Source organism: Miniopterus schreibersii (assembly GCF_964146895.1).
Source record: "Miniopterus schreibersii genome assembly, chromosome: 9".
Taxonomy (NCBI): Eukaryota; Metazoa; Chordata; class Mammalia; order Chiroptera; family Miniopteridae; genus Miniopterus; species Miniopterus schreibersii.
Genome location: NC_138118.1, coordinates 74436106 through 74455887, shown reverse-complemented (window position 1 = coordinate 74455887; position 19782 = coordinate 74436106). Strand labels below are relative to the sequence as shown.

The window sequence follows — 19782 nt, the reverse complement described above, 5'->3', positions numbered from 1 at the left end:
ATTTGACCCCTCCCCAACTTTGCCCTATGTCTCTTCCTTGGACTGGTTCTGATTCGTATCCTTCCCTATAAAAAACCGTAACCGTGAGTGTAACAGCTCTCAGTGAGTTCCGTGAACTTTTCCTGTGAATTATCAAAGCTGAGGATGTTTGGGGAACCCTGGAACTTATCACTGGTGTCATAAATGAGGGCAGCTGTGTGGGGACTTGAAGTTTGGCCAACTTCACGGAGAATGTATGTCCTGAAGCCAGCAGCTTGGTCCCAGAACTAGTATAGAAAGACAGGGGAAAGGACACCTGACCTTGGAACTGTGTGGGGCTACCTTGGGGGGTGGGGTAAGTTGGGGGACTGACAGGAAAGGGACACAAGGTACCTCCTGGGGTGCTAAAAGCATCTATACCTTGATCCAAGTGGCTGCGACCCAGATGTAAACATAAGGAAAAATCCACTGAGCCGTACTCATAAGATCAGGGCATTTTAACCACTTTACTATACATGCTATACCCAATTTTTAAAAGTTTAAAACAAAAAACACAGCCTTTGAAAATGAGGGAGCCCAGCCTGTAATTTAAGGATGAAGTAGGCTCGACTGCTGAGGAGAACCTGAACCCAAGGGCAGGGCTGGTGAGATTCAACGAAGGAGTTTGTGGAAGGATTCCCTGAACTGGATTGTTTAGTGCTTTCGATTTGGACAAGGTGGTTGTGTGCCTATGTCTGTGAGTGAGTGTGTGTATGTGTGTGTGTCTGTCTGTGTGCGTGCGCATGTACCCTAAAAAGGCCGGTGTGCGGCTGTTCAGTTGCATTAGACTCACCTAGTGACCATGTGTGTGGCACAAGAGGAGACAGGGCAGGACAAGCTGGTCCTTCTGTGGGACAGCCACTCAGCAAAGGGTTGGTGTGGCCGTGGTCCTACCCTCCCATTAGACGGAAGCTCCGGAAGCTGGGATTGGAGGCCTGAGAGGTCAGGCTGGGTTGGGGACAGCCTTGCCCGCGTGTGACACCAAGCCAAGAGTTCTAAGAGGCACCAGCAGGGCAAAACTGAAAGTAATGGCAGACAGTTGCCCTGGGCTGTTACCAGAGGTGGGGAAAGTCAGGGGTGAGGCCACTGAGTAGAAAAACAAGAACTCGGGCTGGGGGAAGCTGTTTCAAGCAGAGGGTAGGGGAAGAGTCTGGGAGAAGTCTGAGTCATGGGGAAAGATACTTTGATAATGGGGGGGAGGGGGCTGAGCTGAGAAACCGCTCAGTCTCAAAGAATGAGAGCTGGGAGAGGGCAGCTGTGCTTTGCTCATTCAGGAGCCCTCCCCCAGGAAGCCCGACCGCACCTTGACCTTGACTCTCCACCACAGACTTGTGGTTAGTGAATGAAGAACTAACCTGCAGTGAGTCAAAACGCACAGATCATTTACTTCTGGATTTCTGATGACATACCTCTTTCTGTTGTTCTGGAAGCATCTTCAGCATAGGACACGATCAATCTGAAAATAAGATACCAGCACTCGGTGACTTGGAACCTGGAGCAGATAAGCCTCTCCTGGCTGCCCACCCAAATCCCCGAGAGCCTGCCCGCCCTGCGCACCCTGCCCACCGTGGTCTCGGGAAGGGAAACCTCTGCTGTTCCCTCCCCCGTGTCCACACTAACTGGGATATCGGTCCACACTGGGGCTGGGGAGTTTGGGACTCGGCAAGTCCAAGGCAGCTAGATGATGACAGGTCCTCAAACTGGAAGGCCAGACAGAGTGGGACTGGAGTGACGGCCTTGGGGTTCAGAGGAAGCCTGAGATGTGGGGGAGCAGAGGGACCCTGAGGGCCAGCCAGGATGCCGGTTGGCAGTGAGATGGAGAAAAAGGGAAAAGATGTCCAGAGAGATCCACCTCTGAGAACAGCCCTGACGGTTCTGCCAGCAACTCAGCCTTTCAAGGAACAGGTCGTTCCTGTGGCATTTAAGCCACTCCAGTGTCCAGATAACAGATGGTGTGGCCCCAAGAGGGACGAAGGTCAGGACCTTGACTCTGACCTTCCAGTTAGTGAGTCAGCCTATCAGTTGACTCCAGGCCCCGCAGGTCCTGGGGTGTCTACTGTCCTTTAAACCCTCATTTATTACAGAGGTCATCGGAGTTAACATCTGCTCCCTGCCCTCCCTCTCCCCAAATTTAATCCCTTGACTACATGCACAATCTATAGTCTTACAACCGAAAGGTAGTTATGGCTACCGGGTCACTATTTGCCTTTATTTTGATCACACTACGTCTGTACCCATTTTCCAGATAACTATTATTATCCACAAGTATTTCCTGAGTCCTTGGCACTGTGGGGAATATGAGGAAGCCAGGACAGTCGCTCCGGCCTCCAGTGCCATTCACATGGTGTCAGGGGGGAGATAACCCACAGCACACAGAGGAAAGGAACTCCTCCGGAGGTGAGCGACGCACAGCATGAGCAGCAGGCGGGCTCCCGGGGGAAGGAAGTTCCTTTCACCTGGAGTGGGCAGGGAGAGTGAGGAATTCCAATGTTCATGAGAATAAGAGGGAACACAGGTGTGACGGTGGCATGGACAGAGGATGGAAAAAACACAGCAGACAATCAAGAGATGGTGACCAGGCCAGATCAGCTGAGGGAATGGATTCTTGGAGGGTGGAGTGGGTTGAATTGTTGCCACCAAAAAGATATATCTGTGCCCTCTGGAACCTGTGAATGTGATCTTATTTGGAAAAGGGGGCTTTGCAGGTGGGTGGGCCCTAAATCCAATGCCAAGTTACCTCTTATAAAACACAGAAGAGGAGAGAACACCCCCCCACACACAGAGGAGATGGCATGTGAAGATGGAAGCAGCAACTGGAGTAATGCAGCCACAAGCCAAGGACACTTGGAGCCACCAGAAGCTGGAAGGGGGAAGAAGGATCCTCCCCTAGAGCTTACAGAGGGAGCACAGTCCTACCAACGCCTTGATTTCGGATTTCTCCAGAATTTGAGAAAATAAATTTCTGTTGTTCAAAGGCACCAAATCTGTGGTAGTTTCTTCTAGCAGCCACAGGCAACAACACAGAGAAGGTGTGGGGGATTAGATTAGAAAGATAGGCTGGGTCATAGCTGGGAAGAAGGGAATTCACTCATTCATTCATGCCTTCACCCAGTAAATATTTATAAAGCTCCTACTATGTGCATGTGCTGGACTAGGAGTGGGATATACAGTGGAGTACAGAGCAGACTCAGGGCTTATGAGATGATTTCACAATTATAATGTGTAAATGATATGAAAGGAAGGGAAAGGTCACCCTATATGAGAATGGAGGGACTAAATGGGGGACAGGTGTTGGCTGGGAAGGCTTTACTGAGAAAGTGGCATTTAAGCTAGGCCTAAAGAATGGTGTAATTTTGCCAGGAATGCAAAAGGAGAAAGACACTCTAAGCGGAAGGACTGTCATGTGCAAAGGGGCAGAGGCTAGAGGGAGGAGTTGCTCGACTTCGGGTTATTGAAAGGATTCCTGTATCAGATGACAGTGAGACCTCGGGTTGCATCCATCTCAGGATCTGGCCGTGGTCCCTACACACACTACACTGCCCCACACAGCTGTACCTCTGCCCAGGTAGGTCCTCTACCCTCATGCCTCTGCCCCTTCCAGATCCCCTGCAAACTCCCACTCCCCTTTCATGATTCTGCTCAGAAATCACTTCCCCTCCCTTGCCTGGCTCTTTGCCCCCATTACACAGCATGCTGTGCAGTCCCTGGTTAACGTTAACCTTGTTTGCATCATAATATTTGTATATTCCGTCTCTCCAACTGGTTGAATTTCTCCAACAGAGCCTATCTGTGTTTTCTTGTGTATAAACTTCACAATGATCTGGTGAGGGAGATGTGAGTGTCCTCACTTTACACACTTAAGAAAACAGAAGTAGAGGGATTAAGCTGCCCCAAGCCACACTCGAGAGAGCTCAAGTCCAGTTTCAAGTCAAGGAGATCTGCTTTCCAACCCTGTTCTCTCCACTGCCCAAGGCTGCCTCCGTGACCGTGACAGGAACCAACAGTTCAGAGTTGGGCCTAGTTCTCCCTGAAGGGCTTGGGCTTTTCCTACGCGGGCAGAAGACTCTGCAGTTCTACCAGGGGGTCGGCCACCCTGAGATGCTACAGACCACGGCAAACTATGAAAAGGTTAAGCCAGCCCCAAACATTATGGAGGCCCACACTGCCAACCTTAAATATCTTACATTTGGACACTGGGATGGGGGATGGTTGGAGGGGGAAAGACTCATTTTTTACTCCACATACATCCTATTGTTGGAATTTTTCCAGTTCACACAATTAATATTCTACTTTTTGAAGTATGAATTATTTAAAATAAATTAAGTACCACAATTCTATCAGATGAAATAGTGACTCTAACATAAATTACAAAAGATTTCTATTTCATGTAAAGTAAAAAGCAGATTCGAATGCAAGAAGAGACGCTACCTTTATGACACAACATAAAATGGTGTTTGGTACTGGACCTTGCCATGGCAACTACTCATGGGGAGAGGAAACTAAATGATAGCGCAATAGTGACGGATTGAGATAAAAGGTCAATTGTCTATAATTTGGCAAACCGAAGCTGCTAAACAGAAATCAACCCCTAACAAAATGATGTTGTCCTGGCAGTGTGTAAAATTTTAGATTGGTTTAGATTTCCAACTTGCCCAGCCCATGTGTCTGGGAGAACTCTTGCCTCACTGGAAGACTTTGAGGCCAGTGAGTATGGAAATATGCCTCCAGGTGACCTGCAAAAGGCTGCCCTTAGAGCATCTGTCTCCCACCAGCACGGGACAACCACGCACACCTGGACGGTCACCCGCTGCAACCCACTCTCCTTCCCACTTCCCTCCTCCAAGGATTACTAGATCTCACACCATTCTAAACAACGGGAATGATTTCTCAAGCCTGTTGTTCAGGTTGGAGTTGGGTACCACAGATGACAGGTGTGTGTGCTGTCCCAGCGCCAAGAAACACAGCAGCTACAGAAACTCGCCCGAGAGACTCCATGCGCGTCTTCGCACCCCGATACCCGCCTTGAGAGCGTGATTTGCCAAAACCAGAAACTTCAGGAGAAAACTGCCTCCATTTCCACCTTGGAATATTTCTTCTATAAAATACAAAATGTCTGTGAAACCAAGTTAAAATTCTACAGAGCAGGGGTCTGCAATTTTGTTCTATAAAGGGCTAGATGGCAAATATTTGAGGCTTGGCTGGTCATCCGGTGTCTGTCGAAATGACTGGAGTCTGCGGTTCAGTGAGAACACACCCACAGGCGAGAGGTAACGGAATGAGCACAGCTGTGTTCCAGTAAAACTTTATCTACAAAAACAGGTGGACCCTGCCTGTGGTGCAATGAATAGCGTGCTTCAGTTCTGTACCTTAATAAGCCCTTTCTTAGATGAACAGGCAGAACCTCTGCAAGCCTGAACCCCATCTGCATACTATGGGTGGTCTCCTCTGAGAAGCAACCTACTGACCCAGAGTTTGTAGACTCTACGTGGGTGGGGCAAGAAAGGATTGCATACTTTTCCAATGGTGAAATAAGGAATAACAAGTATGGTTTATACCATTCTTTTACATGAAAATAAAGGAGGGGTGTTAAGTAGCATAATTTTGGGTTTTCCTACCATCCCGTGTCAAAGGCTGATTAACCCAACAAATTTGCTAATCGTGAAATGAGACTGGAGTAGCATCAAAGCCACAAGGACATCCTAAACAGAATGACATGGCTTTATCAAATATCTACACTTATCTACCCACTGTAACAATATATAATTTCATAAACCAAACAGATATGATTTTCTGTGTTTCCAACACAGAAGCCAAGAGAAATCTCCTGTGCTCCTAGAAGACAATCCAGGTGGATTCGTAACTAACCTCAGGGTGGGCAGGGCCTTTCTAAGAGGAAGAAGAGATAAATGTATTTTATAAGAAATAACTTTTGTATCTTTGCTGTGTCAGAATAGTGTATTTTTGTCTATTAAATTAGAATGCTTCTTTAATGATAATATCCACTGCCGGCAAGCACCAAAATATGGAAACTGGACAGAGTGGGGCAGCCATGCATTTCCAGGGGCCAGCAGCATGTGCAGAACCATTTATAATCCAGGCCCAGGTGTTTCTTCCTGCCTGATCTCAGAACTTTAAAAAGGCAAGCGAGAGCCCGGCCGAGCATGGCTCAGTGGTTGAGCATCGACCTGGGATCCAGGCGATCAGGGTTCGATTCCCAGTCAGGGCACATGCCCGGGTTGCGGGCTCAATCAATGACTCCCTCATCATTGATGTTTCTATCTCTCTCTCCCTCTCCTTTCCTCTCTCTGAAATCAATAAAGATATATTTAAAAAAAAAAAAGGCAAGCGAAAAACGTAAAAACAAGCAGATATCTGAAATGTTAAATTTTGAGATAATAAAATCCTCACTTAAGTTTTTCTAGCACTTATCACAAAAGAAAATATTAAAGAGGATTAGCAATCTGAAAAAATACTGGTTCATAGCACGTAAAACAATGAAACTTGCTACATAATCTCTACAACATAATCTCTAGATGATCTCTACAGTGAGTTCCATTTATGGTCATGAGTATGACTGCTAGGCCAAATTTAGGGTTTAAAATCCAGGAACAAAAAATATGTATACTACAGAATTTCAACCTCACCACTATGTTGGTAGCATTTAGAAAAAGCTCTACTTTAGACTTACAGATGTTCTGGACACACAGCATGTGCATACTAAACCTCACCTCCACCTCCCTTCATACACACACTAAGGAGAGCCACAGCAGGGGGAGGGTTGTGTGTGTGCCAAACATAATAGAATAAACAGAATTGAAGGAAATAAGCTATAAAAAGCAGATGTTGGAGAGAGAAGCTAACCACTACACCAGCCAGGCAGGTAATACTGGATTTCCTAGCTTGTGCTGTGACATCCTCTCTCCTCAAAACAATCCTAACTTCCCAGATCAAATCTAAAAATATTTTCTACTGTTGCTGAAAGGTCTCCTTCCTGTTTTTATGCTACTAAGGTTCTCCAGATTAGTGATTTATCTGGGCCATTCATTTTCCTCTTTTAGGAAAGCAGATAAATTTCAGAAGGTAGGGGAGGGGTATTACTAATTTAAATATTAATGTGAATTACTCCAATCCAATTGCATTCCTATTAACTGAGAGCTATCTACCTTCAACTACTCACTCCCTTCCCCCAAGCCCACCACCACCTTAGAGTTTTAATTAGAATGAGAAAGAGGGAAAACCATTGATACCTGGGTGTATGGAGTTCTTGGCAAGCCGATGAATCCCTCAGTTCCCTGTTACAGAATCATGAAAGACCTGAGGACACAGCCTCCTAAAGAAGATAGAAAATGTCCTGTTCTCCTCTCCTGCCAACAATTGGAGATGTTTTTTCAGCTCTCTGTCCATTCTACCCCTTCACCTGGTAAGATGACTTTGCAGAAGTACTACCATGACTTCCCATCAAACTACTACCTGAAAGATGGCATAAAAAGAATAAAATACCTAGAATTAAATTTAACAAAAGAAGTGCAAAAATATACTCTGAAAGCTACAAAACATTGTTGAAAGAAATTAAAGAGCTAAGTAAATAGAAAAACATCCCATGTTCATGGATCAGGAGTCTTACCTTTGTTGAAATGGCAATTCTCCCCAAACTGATCTACAGATTCAATGCAATCTCTATCAAAATCTCAGCTGACTTCTTTGTACAAATTGACAAGCTGATTCTAAAATTCATGTCTACCTACAAGCAACCCAGAATAGCCAAAACAATCCTGAAGAAGAAGAACAAAGTAGGACTCCCACTTCCTGATTTCAAAACTTACTACGAAGCAACAGTACTCAAGACAGTGTGCAACTGGCACAAGGATAAACAAATAGATCAACAGAATACAACTGAGAGTCCAGAAATAAGCCCATATCTCTATGGTCAACTTATTTTCAACAAGGGTGCTGAAACCATTCAATGGAAAAAGAATAGTCTTTTCAATAAATGGTGCTGGGACAAGTGGATAGCCATACGCAAGAGAATGAAGTTGGACCCCTGCCTTATACCATTTATAAAAATTAACTCAAAATGGATCAAACACCTATACATAAAAAGAAAAACTGTGAAACTCTTAGAAGAAAACAGAAGTAAACCTTCATGGCCTTGTATTTAGCAAACAATTTTTAGATATAACACCAAAAGCATGAGCAACAAAAGAAAAATAAATTAGACTTCATGAAAATTAAAAATGCTCGTGTTTCAAAGGATACCATCAAGAATGTAAAAAGACAATGCACAGAATGGGAAAAGATATTTGCAAATCATATATCTGATAAGGAATTTGTATCTAAAACATATAAAGAACTTTTACAACTCAATAATAAAAATACTTAAGGATCTAATGCATAACATGGTGACTGAAGTTATTAATACTAAGCAAGCAAAATTGAAATTTTCTAAGCAAGCAAAACCTAAATGTTCTCACCAAAAACAAAGAAAAAGGCAAATAAGTGAGGTAACGGCTGTGTTAATTTCATGGGGGTATCCTTTCACAAATGTTTACATATATCAAATCATCACACTGTACGTTTTGCCAGTTATACCTCAATCAAGCTGTAATAGGCAGGTCACAGACGTGAGCAGAGCAAGGATGACGTGCCAGGTACAGAAGGTCACCAGGGCAGAAAGTCTTGGATACATAGCAAGGGGCAAAACTGGGAAAACAAGGACCTAGCCCCAGGATAACCATTGGACCCCAGCATATCTCTGGTCGGGGTTAGGCCCCCTGACCTTTCCTCCCTCGAGATAACATCTAGGCCTCAGTTGTATTTTAGCTCCAGGCCCAGAAAAGCAGCAAAACCAGACAAGTGACACAGTGGCTGCCTCAGGACCAGCTGCACTGACTAATGACTCCCCCCACCCGTGAAACCCTCCCCTGGGGCCTCCCCTAGGATTTCCACCTGCAAGAGAGAGAAATACCCTCAAGGCAAAGGACCCAGCACGCAGTCCCCCCCAGGGGAGCGCACCTGCACCATTCCCTTCCCCCTCTTCTTCCCTCTAAGGGGCCCCATGAGACTTGCAACCAGGGCAGCGGCAGCTCATCCGGGCTAACCCCCTGAACCTGTCTTAAGGCCCCCTTTTCTCTGACTTCCCAGTGAACCAAAGCAGCCCAGCCTACGCTAAGCCCTTTCTTGTTTCACTGTCCTAAGTGTGTTTTTGCTGCGGCCAATAAACTCTTGCTTGCTTTGGTGCACTTTGTCTCTTGATTGAAATCTTTCCTTCAAGAAAACAAGAATCAAGTTCTCTTCATCTCACCAGTAACAAAGCTAGAAAAATAATAATAATAATAAAAAGACTACTAACTCAATTCAAAAATGGGGAAAGGATCCTGAATAGGTGTTCCTCCAAGGAAGATTTACAAATGGCACATGAAAAGATGTCCAACATCATTAGTCATCGGGGAAAAGCAAGTCAAAAATATAGTGATGAGACAGGCCAGTAAGCCAGGACAATTGGAATAGGGAAACTGAGGCAGAGAGCTACACAAACTGCAGAGCAATTTACAGCAGATACAAGGTCACCACCCTAGAAATAATATCTACGCCTCAGTTGTATTTCAGCTCCAGACCCAGAAAAGCAGCAAAACCTGGTGGGTGACACCAGGACCTGCTGCAATGACTAACGACCCCCTGCCCTGACACTGACCAATTGGTGAAGACCAGAACCCTGAAGAGCACACCTAGAAAACTGATGAATATTCTGCTGAAACCCTCCCCTGAGATCTCCCCTAAGATTCCCACCTTTGAGAAAGAGATAAAGCCTCAACACTAAGGACCCAGCATCCGCTCTCCCTCTGGAGAGCAGGCCCCTCGATTCCCTTCCCCTCTTCTTCCCGCACAGGCACGCACCTCCTAAACTCTAAGGGACCCCACAAGACTTGCAACCAGGGCAGCAATGGGCAGCAGCAGCTCGTCCCAGGCTCACCCCTGAACCTGATCCCAAGGCCCCGTTTTCTCTGACTTCCCAGAGAGCCAGGGAAGCCCAGCCTAGGCTCTCCTGGTGCTTCTTCTATGCTAGGCCCTTTCTAGTTTTACATCCCCAGCTTTAATAAATGTTCCCTCATAGTTATCTGGACTCGTGTTGTGAAATTTTTCCTGCATAAAGTCAAGAACGCACACACTACCGGCTGGCCCCAGGCAGATCCACCAAGGGCCAGGTCCCCTTTCCGGTAACAGTGATATACCATTTCACACCCACTAGGCTGGCTAGAACCAGAGAGTCGGATAATAATAAATGTTGGCAAGAATATAGAGAAATTGGAACCCACATACACTGCAGGTGAAAATAAAAAATGGTGCAGCCACTTTAGAAAACAGCCTGGCAGTTCCTCAAACAATTAAGCCTAGACTTAGGAGTGGAAGGTATACACCCATGAAAAATGAAAACAAGTATCCACACATAAATATCAGCATTATTCATAATAGCCAAAACGTGGAAATAACCCAAATGTCCATCAATAAATGGATAAACAAAATGTGGTTTATCCATACAGTGGAATATTATTCGACAATAAAAAGAAATGAAATACTGATACAGGCTACAACTTAGTCCATATATTATAAAAATCCGTTCACATGAAAGTACAGGATAGGGAAATCTATAATGACAGGAAATAGACTATTTTGGGCTTGGGTGAGGTGGGGGAAGAGGTGGAGATTAGGGGTATAATAGCAGTGATAGCTACAGGGCCATGAAACAACATAATAAAAATATTCTGAAGTTGACTGTGGTACCGGTTGCACATATCTGTGAATATACTAAACACTTTAATTGGGTAAATTGTACTGTATGTGAATATGTCAATAAAGTGTCAATGTAAGAAATGTTCGAACCTGTAAGAATTTTTATGAGTTTATTTGAGCCAAACTGACAATTGCTGGGAAGCAAAACCTCAGCGGATTGAGAAAATGCTCCAGAAAATGACAGTTTTGCACCTTATTTTATATATTACAATCAAAAGAGGAGGCATAAGTGGGTTCCATGAAATCCACTGGGGATAGATTAGGGAGGTGGGAGAAACCAAAGGGGAGGGGACCTCTGGGATTGCATAAAAAGTAAAATGACAGACACATAGGTGGGTACAGGACGGTTAACAATCAACAATTAACATGATAACAGAAAGTTAGGGGATTTTCGGTCTCCACCCTAGTGCAGTGGTTGTGCCTGGGGGGTCAGGTAAAAGGGAAGTTACTTTGACAATCCAAAGGTATGTTGTCACAGATGCAGAAAGACAAGAGGCAGGCTCAGTTAAGAGAAAGGTTGACTTTGTCAGGGAAGATTCTAGCCTAGGACAGGACTGCCCGCCTTGACCTGCTGTTAGTTAGAAAGTGTTCATTTCAGACCATCTTATGTGGTCACTTTGGTCTCTGAGTCTGTAAGGCCGCCACGCAGGCCTCCCCCGAGCTTGTCAGGTTTACTATGTTGCCCCTTTCATCCACAAAAGGTGTTTAGAAAGCCTTGGCCGGTTTCACTCAGGGGTTGGAGTGACAGCCTGCAGACTGAAGGGTGCCGGGTTCAATTCCGGCCAAAGGCACATACGTTGGTTGCAGGCTCAATTCTGGCCCCGGTCAGGACCAGTGCAGAGGCGACCAATCGATGTGTCTCTCCCACATCCATGTTTCTCTCTCTCTCTCTCTCTCTCCCCCCCCAACCCCCTTCCACTCGCTGAAAAGCAGTGGGAAAAATTATCCTTGGGTGAGGATTGAAAAAAAAAAAAAGGTGTTAAAAAAAGGTACAACCTGCAACCCCGAACCTGACCTGTTTCATTCACGGCCTAGTGTCCCTCATCCTGCAAATCACAATGTCTGCCAAGCTGAAGGCCCTCCAGGCATCCTCCATCCCCTGGGGCTCTCCCATCCCCGCCTGGCTCTGACCCAGCCTTTCTCTGACATCTCCTTTTCTAACCCTTCCTTGCACTGGGCCGGGAAACACTTAGCCTAGAGCCAGCAAGTGTCCACATTCAAACCCATCTCAGCAGCATTATCTTAACCAGACCCTGGTTTCTCCACCTTCCCTTCCCTGTAAACTTCCCCGGTCAAAGCTGATCGGTTCATCAGCGCTTCCATTTCTCAAGACCGGAGGGGGGGGGGAGAGTTCTTCCTAGCTTCCTCCCTGCTCTTGCCTTAGCTTATCTCCTTCATTCCTGTGACCTAACCCTTCGTTTAGCAGCATGTATTTACCGCAATCCCCAACAGAAACTGTTCGAAATAGAACCTCGAAGGCCCACCTAAAAGCCCTCCCTCCCTTGTGTCTGCCCCTCCCGCTCGGTCCACTCTCCCACTGGATGGAAAGCCGCCGGAGCTTGGATCCTGCCCCTCAATCCTCCCTCTGGACTCCCCATGCCACCCAAATGCTCTCCCTCCAGGAGCCTCAGTTTCTGCTTCCATCGAGACACCAGCCACTTCCACGTGTCAATCCCCAGACGGGGCTCAGCATAACTGTGTCTCTTCCATTTTTCTCTCTTGTCTTGTCCACGACTGAAGAAAATCCGGTCATTTCTGAGACAGGCCCCATCGCCAGGTTATCGTGAGCTCCGGCTTCACTGGGCTCCTCCAGGCTCAGGAGTCTTTCCACTCATCCAGGCAGCTCCAGGCCTTTACCTCCAGCCTCCTCCCTCCTCCCAGGTCTGCTCCCCGCCTGCCGACTGTTAACTGTATCTCCCAGTTCATCAAGTCAGTGAGACCGGGTCCACACTCTTCATCTCATCTCAGTCCCCCGCCCCCTTGAAATCTGCCCTAGATTCACCCACTGCCCTCAGAGAAAACCATCAAGCGCCTCCGTCTTCACGATCTCCCCTACCTCCTCCCAGACACTGGCCCGTCAATTTTCCACCCCTTAATGGCTCCAACTTCTTTTCTTTATTCTTTTTTTAAATATCTTTATTGATTTCAGAGAGAGGAAGGGAGAGGGAGAGAGAGAGAGAAACATCAATAAGAGAGTCATTGATCGGCTGCCTCCTGCACGTCCCCGATTGGGGATCGAGCCTGCAACCTGGGCAAGTGCCATGACTGGGACTCGAACCATGATCTCCTGGATTATAGATCGATGCTCAACCGCTGAGCCACACTGGCCAGGCCCAACTTCTCCCTTTTCACTAGGCTTTTCCTCCTTCCTCAACAAGCAAGCTCAAGTTCTCACCCCAGTGTAGACCGGCAGCCCTGGCTGATTCACTCAACCTGTTAAAGACCAGGCTCCTCTGCAGGCATCAGGGACAGGGCAACGAACAAGGCAACCAGGTCCCTGGTCTCCCCTACATCACAGTGGGGGTGGAACAAAAGTAAATGTGTAAATAAATAAATGGACAAGATAATGAATGAGCTTAATGAAGGAAATGAAACAGGGTGATGTGATCAAGAGTGACTACGGGGACTTGGGGGGACTGCTTCACATTCGGGTCTTTAGGAAAGGCTTCTCCGAGGAGGTGACATTTGAGCCAAAACCTGAAAGGCAAAAGGGAGCCAGCGACAAGACAGTCACTCCAGGAAGTCGATGGCCAGTGCCAAAGCCCCAAGGCGGAATAAGCTTGGAATATGTGGGGAACTGAAAGAAGCCACTGTGGCTGGGGTGTGGTGGGCGAGGGCAGCAAGCTCAGAGAGGGGGGCAGGGCCCGTGGACCGTGGTGGAGAATCCGCGGGGAGGCTGCTGCCATCGAACAGGCCAGAGGTGAGGGAGGCTCAGACGCAGCAGCAGCGGAGGTGTGTACGAGGCGAAGAAACGGTTGATGTTTCAGCATTTGTGCTCAGGGCCTGCAGGTGACATGCTGAGGCCCACATGGGGGAGGGGGCATTCTTCCCTCAACTTGTGCAGTGACACCAAGGGCTGGTCTTGAATTGCACACAGTAAGGGGCATGTTCTTGGTGGGGGACGTGGGTGGTTTCAGTGGTGAGGAACCACATGGCTCCCTAGCAGAAGTCACAGACTCAATGTCACCTTCCGCTTTAATAGGGCAGTTCGCCAGCAGGCTGCCAGCAGCCCTCTTCTCTGCAGCTCTACACCCATTCCCGGAATCGGCCACCATGCCCATGTCACTCGCTAAGGGGTCCGGAATCAGAACTGCCTCTGAGGCCAGCCTGGCCACCTCTTGTGAGCATCTCCATCTAGACATCCTGCAGGCACTTCAAATTTACTGTGTCCAACCCAGGCTGGCTGTCACACCCCTTTTCCACAACCTATCCAATTCTACCACCTCTGCGTTATCCGTTTCTATTAATGGTGCGACATCTACACAGCGACTCCGGTGGGAATCCCAAAAACTGCCTCGGGTTCCTTCCTGTCCCTTAGTTTCCAAGTCCAATTGGTCAGCAAGCCCTACCAATCCTCTCCCTAAACGCCTCCTGAGTCCATTCCCTCCCTTCTCCCAGCCTCCAACGTCAATGGACTAGTTCAGGCCCTTGTCATTTCTCTCCTGGACCCTAGCTGGGATAATGGCAGATTCCCAGCACCTGACACACTTAGCAGGCTCTCAGTTAATGCTTTTTGAATGAATAAATGAGAGAGAGAGAGAAAGTACGTGAATGAACCAAATGACTGCGTGAACAAGTGAGGAAATCAATCAATAAATAAACAAAAGAATAAATGCAAGCTGTGTAGAAACAAAGAAAACTAAGGGATATATAGTCTAGTGGAGGAAATGCAACCAAGCCAGGACAAGGCATTAGGTGATCAACAGACTGCTACGTGGGGGGGGGAACTAACATACTGTGAGTCTTGCAGTGGTCAAGCACTAACCCACACACTGCACACACAGTTCAAACATGACTCACCCAGCCACCATGTGATACACTGCGCTCCAGATAAGGAAACTGACATGCAAAGAAGTGAAATAACCTTCTGAGGTCACCTGCCTCATAAGTGGCAGGGTTCACATTCAAACCTAGGTCCGCAGGCCCCAAATCCCATGTTGGTCATGGACACAGGTTTAGAAGACAGGTTGGACTTCAGAAGATAATAATAATAACCAACACAAGAGTGCTTTACTATTCTAGAAGCTTTACTTCTATCCTCAGAGAAGGATGGTAGGTAGGAATATTATCCCCATTTTACAGGATCTGATTATCAGTCCGATGACAGGTTCGATATCATAATACTTCCCATTTTCGTACTACACGTGAACAATGAGCTTTAAGAGGAGGGAGAAGGTGGAGAAAAGCAGGGGGTGGGGTTTTGTTACATGAGTGTTTAGGGTAAAAACAAACTTAGGCACATTGGTTTGGCTGAGCCCCCAGTTATGTAAGGCCTAAACTATTGAACCCTTCTTCTAAAGCATGCGGTCTTTACACGCATATAATTCCTGACTATTCTTTTCAGAGAGTGTGAACATAGCAGGTCCTCCCAGGCTGGCAAAGCAACAGTGAGAAGCCCGGTGAAGCAACCTCACCACCACCCAGAGATGGCCCCGGGGGGAGTGAAAGAATAGCCTCAGGGAGGCAAGAATCCCTCGTACAGGCGCTACCAAGATCAAGTGTCTGCTTGGTGAACAATTCTAGAGGCCCGCTGAACAACACTGGACCTGCAGTTAACAACGCTGCTCTGTGCACTTATAAAGTTGTTAAGTGTTCTTACTACACTAAAATAACATTTTTTTTAAAATGGTCAGCTATCTGCCAAGTGGTTTCCGAGTTATTTCGAGTTAGCTCTACGGAAAGGACTGAGAGAAACTCTAGGATCCCTAAAATGCTGCAAACACAGACACACGCCCCCGCCTGCCTCTTCTATATACACCCCCCCACGCCCCTTCCTCCACTGCCACTTACCTTCTACATCCTAATTCCTACACGTATCTTTTTTTAATTGGGGCAACACAACGCTGGTGAATAAGATGACACAGGCTTCAAGTGTACAGTTCTGTGATACAGCATCTGTCTACTGCCTCGTGTATGCATCGCCCAAAGTCTAGTCTCCTTCCATCACCATATATCTGACTCCCTTTACCGTCTTCACCTGCCCCAACCTGTATCTTTTTTTTTTAAATCCTCCCTTGATGATATTTTTTCTATTGCTTTTCAGAGAGAGTGGAAGGGGGAGGGAGGGAGAGAGAGGGGGAAAGAGAGAGGAACATCGATGTGAGAGACAGGTTGATTGGTGCCTCCTGCACATGCCCCGACCTGGGCTGGGAATCGAGCCCTTGGCCAGAATCTAACCCGGGACCGTTTATTCCGAGGGCTGACGCTCTAACCACTGAACCAAACCAGCTAGGGCTCCACCTGTATCTTTTTAATGTAGATGCTCTGTCCGTTCCTGAGAGAGGCAGCATGGTGTCTAAAAGAAAAAAATGAAGCTCTATTCCCAACCCAGCTACCATCTGAGGGCAGAGCTTCTCCAAGTCTGTTTCCTCAGCTCAAAATGACAAAGGGAGAGGAAGGGGCGTTAAGCTACACTGTGATCTCAAGCGCCCTATACGAGTCTCATGTGAAAATGTTAAGAATTATGTGTGGCCAACACTCAGAATGAGGTAAATCCACAGCCAGATCCACACGCAACTGCTGGCATTGAATTTCCTCAGATGTCAGATTCGGCAACTCAAACCGCTTCATCACAGCGCTCCTACGTCTCCAGTTACTCCTCCTGGCAGGGACAGTCAAGTCCACAGAGACCGAGCTTCTGTCATTTGCTGCAGAAGCAGAATTCCTCTCCCCATGCCTGTGTGCAGGCCTGGGAAGCGGCCTCATGTCCGGGGAGCACACCTGGGCGCCACGCTCACCTGTCTCAGCTGTCAAGAGGGTGACTCCCCCTGGTTTCACTCCCAGAGGTGCTGACAGATGGGAAAGACCAGGCACAAGTGTAAGTGTGACCCAGCTGTGAGCACTGGGGGAGAAAAGAGGGATTCCCCATGTGAGGGAGGGAAAGGGAAAGCGAAAGCGAAAGGAAAAACAAAGCAATCTCAGATGTTTCCCCACCCACCACCCGGAACCAAGGGGACCCTGAGCCCAGGCCACTGGTCACAGGGAGGCCTCTGTCCTGGTAAACCAAAGGCCAACACTTAAAATCACAACTTGGCCCTGTCATGGACATGACCACATACCCATAAGCTATCATCACATATGCTTTTGATTCTTGTCTGTTATCTGTCTCCACAAGAGCTGGCACAGTGGCTGTTTCCATCACTAATTTTGACTGGTTGCTTGACACAGTACCAGCCACGATGTAGGTACTCAGTGAATGGTAATGGATGGATGGTGGATGGATGAATAAATGAATGAATGAATGCTAGCATATTCGCAATGCTCGCTGAGGTGGGCAAAGGATTGTGGTCTCTGTTTCTGAGATAAGAAGAGGCATTTCGTGGAAATGATGACTTGCCCAAGAACAAGCAGCCCAGGGCATTTCCTCTAGGGCCATAATAAATCCCTGTGTTATCACCCACCTGTCCTTTTGCATAGTTTCCCTTACTATATAATGCAGCATAACAGAGGCCCTGAAAGACGACACTCTATCACCTAAGTTTTTAGCGGGTAAAAGCAGAGGTAAGAGGAGGGCAGAAGGACACGAAGAGCCAGGAGCCTAAAGCTCTTGAGGAAGAAGTCCTGGCTGAGGGTCCCCAATTTCAGGGGTGGATCCCTGAGAGGCCTGGGGCCTCCCAGAGCGAGCAAGAGGAATCTGGCCACTGTGAGGGCAGAGGGGTTTCCAAAGGTGGAGGAAAACGCACAGGGAAGAGGCTGGAAAATCCAGATTCCTGTTTCTGCTTAAGTGTCCCTACCTCAGGATGTTTCTCTCCAAGAGCCCTGGAGACTCTCGTGGCTCATTTGCTCAGAACCAGCTCTACACCTGAGAGGCTGCAAATCACAAATGGCCACGGCCAGGAGGGAGCTGGCTTCCAAGAAAACAAGGATAGGCCCGGGTTCCCCCTCCGTCCCCCAGGCCCAGCTATCGGCCTGTGGGACCTGCCAGATCACACAGCTGAGGTTTCTGCCCCTCATTCTATGGGGACACAGAAGAGGCAGAAAACCTGCTTTGAAGAAAACTATGCGTGTCCACGCACAAGAGCCAGGGATAGATACCAGAGTTCTCTCTCCGGGGACACCAAGCCCTGGTGACTTAGTACCCATCAGGTTCTAGGTAGTGGCCCCTGAACCCACGTGCAGGGTGGCACAGGGAGCACAGAGGAGAGTGGGGAGTGATCTCCTTGGTTAGAGGTGAAGGTGAGGAGACAGAGAAGACAAGGTGAGTGGGCAGAAGATTCTGGAGTCAGGCTCAGAAGCTAACCCTGTCACCCCACTTAAAGAAACCTGATCAGCGTCCTGACTCTCCTGTCATCTTACCTGCGAACCCTCCAGGGCACCGAGTGGACGTGCTTCAGTGCAGCTCCCAAGGCCACATCTTCTGTCTCCAGGCTCCTAAACAGGGTTCTTTCCTGCTCCCTCCCCTCCAGTGTCCCACCCATGTCAGGTGAGAGCCTTCCTCTTCCTGTCCCAGCAGTGGCCCTGCTGTCCCCATGCTCCACCTCTCTCTGCGTGCCTCTGCCTTACCCATCCATTATAGCAAAATATCAACAGCAAACACGTCCACAGCCCTCAGCAGTCAGCAGCAGAGCCCTCACAGCACGACTGAGACCACTGCCTTCTCCCCCCGCCTCCCCTGACCCCCTGTGGACAGCTCCTTACAAATCTCCATGTCACTTCCCATAGTGGCATGGCGTGATGACCGGCTAGATTCTTGTGGTCTGTCCCCTCCTGGATTAGAACGCTCATGAGAACAAGGCTTCAGGGTTATTTCTATATCATTTTTGTATCAGTTTCCTGTGGCTGCTGTGACAACTTGCCATCAACTTAGTGACTTAAAACAACACAAATTCATTATCTTATAGTTCTGTAGGTCAGAAATCCAACACAGATACCTCTAGGCTAAAACCAAGGCACCTGCAGGGCTGCGTTCCTTCCGCGGACGCTAGGGGAGAAATGTTTCCTTGCCTTTTCCAGCTCCCAGACGCCGCCTGCATTCCTTGGCTCATGGAATGAGCCAATCTCTTTGTCCATCTTGAAAGCCAGCCACGTATCATCTCTTCATCTCTCTGACCCTTCTTCTGCAGTCACATCTCCCTCTGACCACAGCCAGGGAAGGTTCTCTGCTTTTAAGGACCCATGTGATTTGAGTGGGCCCAGCTGGACAACCCAGCATAATCTCCCCAGCTCAAGACCCTTAATGTAACCATATCTGCAAAGCCCCTTTTGCCGTGAAGAAAACATGTCCACCGGTTCTGGGGATTAGGATGCCGACACCTTTGGGGTCCATTATTCCACCTACCACAGTCTTTGTATATAAGCCTTGAACACAGTGGTCACCTGGCAAGTATGGAACTGAATCCCCATCACAGTTCAGCTGCACCAGCCCCTGAATGCTTGATTATATGGCCTCTGATTGTCATGTACATTAATCTTGTGTCCCTAAACTGACCAAGAACTCTTTGAAGGAGACTGTCTCCCCTCTTAGTAGCCCCAAATTGTGACAGTGTGGTGGACTATGCACTATCCAATAATAAAGATGTCTAATAATCTGGGGAATCAAACAAAATTTATTTTGTATTTTACTTTTATTAATTTTTAAAATGTAACACCTATTTCAAAATAAAATAATACAAAAGGGTATAAAGTGAAAACTGCCTCTTTCCCCTACCTCCCAGTCATTTTTCACCCTTCCAGAGATATTCTATGCATATGCAACCATATGTCATACTTATTTGCCTCCCTCCTTTTCTGTAAAACAGGAGCACCCCATACAGTCCT

At 47.5% G+C, this 19782-nt stretch overlaps 1 protein-coding gene across 5 annotated transcripts in view; it reads right to left on the bottom strand.

Annotated features, from left to right (window-relative positions):
- SNX10 (sorting nexin 10) overlaps positions 1-19782 on the bottom strand; it is a 56390-nt gene that overhangs the window by 25446 nt on the left and 11162 nt on the right. The window contains exons 1-2 of one of the 5 annotated variants that reach the window (XM_081148126.1): positions 18322-18393; positions 1428-1474 (exon numbers count right to left, since the gene is read on the bottom strand). The exons of 1 other annotated variant lie outside the window; for it this stretch is intronic. In XM_081148126.1, the coding sequence (XP_081004252.1) occupies positions 1428-1460 (33 nt within the window). In that variant the 5' untranslated portion in view covers positions 1461-1474; positions 18322-18393. Of the gene's footprint in view, positions 1-1373; positions 1475-7642; positions 7662-18321; positions 18394-19782 lie in introns of those variants that run through there. 3 more of the 5 variants (XM_081148127.1, XM_081148128.1, XM_081148130.1) reach the window with 3 other exon arrangements.